This window comes from Procambarus clarkii, chromosome 85 (assembly GCF_040958095.1).
Source record: "Procambarus clarkii isolate CNS0578487 chromosome 85, FALCON_Pclarkii_2.0, whole genome shotgun sequence".
Classification (NCBI taxonomy): Eukaryota; Metazoa; Arthropoda; class Malacostraca; order Decapoda; family Cambaridae; genus Procambarus; species Procambarus clarkii.
This window is the reverse complement of record NC_091234.1, coordinates 21372419-21378418: the sequence shown is the minus strand read 5'-3', so window position 1 is coordinate 21378418 and position 6000 is coordinate 21372419. Positions and strand designations below refer to the sequence as shown.

Genomic DNA, 6000 nt, shown 5'->3' with positions numbered 1-6000 from the left:
CTGTCAGTTTCACTTAACTCTGCGTGCAGTGTCCCATACACAGTGTGGCCAGCCAGGAGAGTCTACACACACAGTGTGGCCAGCCAGGAGAGTCTACACACACAGTGTGGCCAGCCAGGAGAGTCTACACACACAGTGTGGCCAGCCAGGAGAGTCTACACACAGTGTGGCCAGCCAGGAGAGTCTACACACACAGTGTGGCCAGCCAGGAGAGTCTACACACACAGTGTGGCCAGCCAGGAGAGTCTACACACACAGTGTGGCCAGCCAGGAGAGTCTACACACACAGTGTGGCCAGCCAGGAGAGTCTACACACACAGTGTGGCCAGCCAGGAGAGTCTACACACACAGTGTGGCCAGCCAGGAGAGTCTACACACACAGTGTGGCCAGCCAGGACAGTCTACACACACAGTGTGGCCAGCCAGGACAGCCTACACATAGTGTGGCCAGCCAGGAGAGTCTACACACACAGTGTGGCCAGCCAGGACAGTCTACACACACAGTGTGGCCAGCCAGTAGAGTCTACACACACAGTGTGGCCAGCCAGGAGAGTCTACACACACAGTGTGGCCAGCCAGGACAGTCTACACACACAGTGTGGCCAGCCAGGAGAGTCTACACACACAGTGTGGCCAGCCAGGAGAGTCTACACACACAGTGTGGCCAGCCAGGAGAGTCTACACACACAGTGTGGCCAGCCAGGACAGTCTACACACACAGTGTGGCCAGCCAGGAGAGTCTACACACAGTGTGGCCAGCCAGGAGAGTCTACACACACAGTGTGGCCAGCCAGGAGAGTCTACACACACAGTGTGGCCAGCCAGGAGAGTCTACACACACAGTGTGGCCAGCCAGGAGAGTCTACACACACAGTGTGGCCAGCCAGGAGAGTCTACACACACAGTGTGGCCAGCCAGGACAGTCTACACACACAGTGTGGCCAGCCAGGAGAGTCTACACACACAGTGTGGCCAGCCAGGACAGTCTACACACACAGTGTGGCCAGCCAGGACAGTCTACACACACAGTGTGGCCAGCCAGGACAGCCTACACACAGTGTGGCCAGCCAGGAGAGTCTACACACACAGTGTGGCCAGCCAGGACAGTCTACACACACAGTGTGGCCAGCCAGGAGAGTCTACACACACAGTGTGGCCAGCCAGGACAGTCTACACACACAGTGTGGCCAGCCAGGACAGTCTACACACACAGTGTGGCCAGCCAGGAGAGTCTACACACACAGTGTGGCCAGCCAGGAGAGTCTACACACACAGTGTGGCCAGCCAGGAGAGTCTACACACACAGTGTGGCCAGCCAGGACAGCCTACACACACAGTGTGGCCAGCCAGGAGAGTCTACACACACAGTGTGGCCAGCCAGGAGAGTCTACACACACAGTGTGGCCAGCCAGGAGAGTCTACACACACAGTGTGGCCAGCCAGGACAGTCTACACACACAGTGTGGCCAGCCAGGACAGCCTACACACAGTGTGGCCAGCCAGGAGAGTCTACACACAGTGTGGCCAGCCAGGACAGTCTACACACACAGTGTGGTCAGCCAGGAGAGTCTACACACACAGTGTGGCCAGCCAGGAGAGTCTACACACACAGTGTGGCCAGCCAGGACAGTCTACACACACAGTGTGGCCAGCCAGGACAGCCTACACACAGTGTGGCCAGCCAGGAGAGTCTACACACACAGTGTGGCCAGCCAGGACAGTCTACACACACAGTGTGGCCAGCCAGGAGAGGGAGCCATGGAGGCCAGAGGTGGCCACAGGATGAATAATGCTCATTGGTCAATGGTCTGGAAGTTGGGTAAAGGGACGAGACCAAGGCAGGATGTCCAGGCTAGGAACTGTCCTGACACTGGCCAGTATATCACTGCAGGTGGCCAGGCAGGGAACTGTCCGGACACTGGCCAGTATATCAGTGTTGGTGGCCAGGCTGGGAACTGTCCGGACACTGGCCAGTATATCAGTGTTGGTGGCCAGGCAGGGAACTGTCCGGACACTGGCCAGTATATCACTGCAGGTGGCCAGGCAGGGAGCTGTCCGGACACTGGCCAGTATATCAGTGTTGGTGGCCAGGCAGGGAACTGTCCGGACACTGGCCAGTATATCAGTCTTGGTGGCCAGGCAGGGAACTGTCCGGACACTGGCCAGTATATCAGTGTTGGTGGCCAGGCAGGGAACTGTCCTGACACTGGCCAGTATATCACTGCAGGTGGCCAGGCAGGGAGCTGTCCGGACACTGGCCAGTATATCAGTCTTGGTGGCCAGGCAGGGAACTGTCCGGACACTGGCCAGTATATCAGTGTTGGTGGCCAGGCTGGGAACTGTCCGGACACTGGCCAGTATATCAGTGTTGGTGGCCAGGCAGGGAACTGTCCGGACACTGGCCAGTATATCAGTCTTGGTGGCCAGGCAGGGAACTGTCCGGACACTGGCCAGTATATCAGTGTTGGTGGCCAGGCAGGGAACTGTCCTGACACTGGCCAGTATATCACTGCAGGTGGCCAGGCAGGGAACTGTCCGGACACTGGCCAGTGTATCAGTCTTGGTGGCCAGGCAGGGACCTGTCCGGACACATAGTAAGGATATAGACAAGAATAATAAAATTTACTCCTAGACTCTATCAAATTTCAAGAACATTTCCAAGATGGAGTCTTATTTGCCCCGTAAGTTTAGAGTCTTAAGTGAGCAGAGACTCAGATGAACCACTGATATCAGACGGATGAAGTGATAAGATAACAGTAGGAGTGAGTGAGGCAGGTGGAGCAGTCTCTGTAGCTCCTTCCTAGAGTATTCACCACACTAGAAACAGAAGAGTTACCAGACGTTTGGAAAGGTATGCAGATGAGGTAATTTACGAACCGGAGGGGTAGGCAGTAGTAGGAGGTAGTAGCTATGAGGTAGGGAACCGTGTTATTTATCGTTACTGATGAGTGATTAAACACTGTGTGGCTCAGGCTGGGAAGGCTGTCAGTCTGGATCAGAGATCTCTATCTAGTAGCAAAATGGTCTGTCAATAAGTCAGGTTTTCCTGTTCGCTAGTTGCAACAGTTTCTCTGTCTCTTTGTTTCTGTCTGTTTATCGCTCTTTTCCACTCACTACATAGTCGAACACAATCCATCAACTCTGCAACTCTGCAACCCTGCAACCCTGCAACCCTGCAACCATGCAACCATGCAACCCTGCAACCATGCAACCATGCAACCCTGCAACCCTGCAACCCTGCAATCCCACAAAGTCCTACAGAGTTGTGCTGTCATTACAAGTGGTAACTACACTATCACATATCAGAGGCACCGCCCCCTTCACCGCCTTCTGCACCCGCTCCCACACCAAGTCTACCCTTAAACACCCATTATACCCGCTGAATGGGGGGCGCTGCTCCCCTCCCACTGTCGCCCCCAGGCTGTAATGGTCCTTTCCCTTCAACGACTGTGAACTACCGTAAATGGTAACCTCCTTACGAGCGTCCGACAGCAATGATTGATGCCCCTTGTCTCTCACGGGTCGATAAGGAGGCCGACATTAGATAAAATAAATAAGATTGGAAATAGTGGAGAAACGGAAGAAGAGGATGATACAAATTTATTAAATTGAAGAAGAGGGTTGGAATTGAAGAGGAAGAAGCCAGGCAATAGGTCAAGAGAGCTGTGGTGGGTGTAGGAGCAGTAGGCATACTGTTAGATCTTTCTCATAGGTCTCGGGTTGACGGTAGACTCCAAGGCTACTAGATCTCGGGTTGACGGTAGACTCCAAGGCTACTTTAAGGTGATATTGGAGCAGTCCTTCACGTTCTCTGTCGTCCGCTTACACTGTCCATCACTGTCCAATGTGACTGTCACACCTGCCACACCTGTCCTCTCTATCGTGACAGTCACAGCAGGGTTATACAGGTGTGTGAGAGGAGCGGAGGTCCTCGTCCTAGTCGAAGCTTGACATAAAGGCGCATGCGTCAACTTTTACCAAATAGAGTTCAAGAAAAATTCGAACGTCATTTCTTCTATGAGACAAACAAGAGTTAAAACGGCATGGGGCCCAAGAGCTGAAGCTCGGCCCGCTTCAGTGTGTTCACAACCCAGCGTCCAGAGGGAGTGAGTGTTGTAGTAGTGTTCACAACCCAGCGTCCAGAGGGAGTGTGTGTTGTAGCACAGTGTTCACAACCCAGCGTCCAGAGGGAGTGTGTGTTGTAGCACAGTGTTCACAACCCAGCGTCCAGAGGGGGTGAGTGTTGTAGCACAGTGTTCACAACCCAGCGTCCAGAGGGGGTGAGTGTTGTAGCAGTGTTCACAACCCAGCGTCCAGAGGGGGAGAGTGTTGTAGTAGTGTTCACAACCCAGCGTCCAGAGGGGGTGAGTGTTGTAGCACAGTGTTCACAACCCAGCGTCCAGAGGGAGTGAGTGTTGTAGTATAGTGTTCACAACCCAGCGTCCAGAGGGAGTGAGTGTTGTAGCACAGTGTTCACAACCCAGCGACCAGAGGGGGAGAGTGTTGTAGTAGTGTTCACAACCCAGCGACCAGAGGGGGAGAGTGTTGTAGTAGTGTTCACAACCCAGCGTCCAGAGGGAGTGAGTGTTGTAGCACAGTGTTCACAACTCAGCGTCCAGAGGGGGAGAGTGTTGTAGCACAGTGTTCACAACTCAGCGTCCAGAGGGGGTGAGTGTTGTAGCACAGTGTTCACAACCCAGCGTCCAGAGGGGGAGAGTGTTGTAGCACAGTGTTCACAACCCAGCGTCCAGAGGGGGTGAGTGTTGTAGCACAGTGTTCACAACCCAGCGTCCAGAGGGGGTGAGTGTTGTAGCACAGTGTTCACAACCCAGCGTCCAGAGGGGGTGAGTGTTGTAGCACAGTGTTCACAACCCAGCGTCCAGAGGGAGTGTGTGTTGTAGCACAGTGTTCACAACCCAGCGACCAGAGGGGGAGAGTGTTGTAGCACAGTGTTCACAACCCAGCGACCAGAGGGGGAGAGTGTTGTAGCACAGTGTTCACAACCCAGCGTCCAGAGGGAGTGAGTGTTGTAGCACAGTGTTCACAACTCAGCGTCCAGAGGGGGAGAGTGTTGTAGCACAGTGTTCACAACCCAGCGTCCAGAGGGGGTGAGTGTTGTAGCACAGTGTTCACAACTCAGCGTCCAGAGGGGGAGAGTGTTGTAGCACAGTGTTCACAACCCAGCGACCAGAGGGGGTGAGTGTTGTAGCACAGTGTTCACAACTCAGCGTCCAGAGGGGGAGAGTGTTGTAGCACAGTGTTCACAACTCAGCGTCCAGAGGGGGTGAGTGTTGTAGCACAGTGTTCACAACCCAGCGTCCAGAGGGAGTGAGTGTTGTAGCACAGTGTTCACAACCCAGCGTCCAGAGGGAGTGTGTGTTGTAGCACAGTGTTCACAACCCAGCGACCAGAGGGAGTGTGTGTTGTAGCACAGTGTTCACAACCCAGCGTCCAGAGGGGGTGAGTGTTGTAGCACGGTGTTCACAACCCAGCGTCCAGGGGGAGAGTGTTGTAGCACAGTGTTCACAACCCACAATCCTACAAGTGTCCCGGATTGTAATTTTGATATTGACGGATTTTTATTTAATTTTTTTTTTCATGGGGCGTAATTTTTTGGCAGATTTGGATATTTTTTGTTTGAAAATTTCGAATTTCTTTGTTGCCGAATTTGGATTTTTTTGTTTTTGTGGAGTTTGCCATTTTTTGTTGATGGATTTTAATTTTTTTTACGGATTTTTATTTTTTTTACGGATTTTTATGGACACTCATGGGCGCACGTGTCTCTGTTTACATCGTGGGCGCACGTGTCTCTGTTTACATCGTGGGCGCACGTGTCTCTGTTTACATCGTGGGCGCACGTGTCTCTGTTTACATCGTGGGCGCACGTGTCTCTGTTTACATCGTGGGCGCACGTGTCTCTGTTTACATCGTGGGCGCACGTGTCTCTGTTTACATTGTGGGCGCACGTGTCTCTGTTTACATTGTGGGCGCACGTGCCTC

At 53.4% G+C, this 6000-nt stretch overlaps 1 protein-coding gene across 1 annotated transcript; it reads left to right on the top strand.

Moving 5' to 3' along the window:
• Positions 1 to 1758: 1758 nt before the first annotated feature.
• LOC123746660 (PE-PGRS family protein PE_PGRS26-like) lies at positions 1759 to 2595 on the top strand. The gene has a single exon (XM_045728326.1). The coding sequence runs from the start codon at positions 1759 to 1761 to the stop codon at positions 2593 to 2595; it is 837 nt and encodes a 278-aa protein (XP_045584282.1).
• Positions 2596 to 6000: the final 3405 nt, after the last annotated feature.

Excerpts from the sequence above, each read along its gene's own strand:
- LOC123746660 (XM_045728326.1), top strand. The coding sequence starts at position 1,759 with ATGGAGGCCAGAGGTGGCCACAGGATGAATAATGCTCATTGGTCAATG.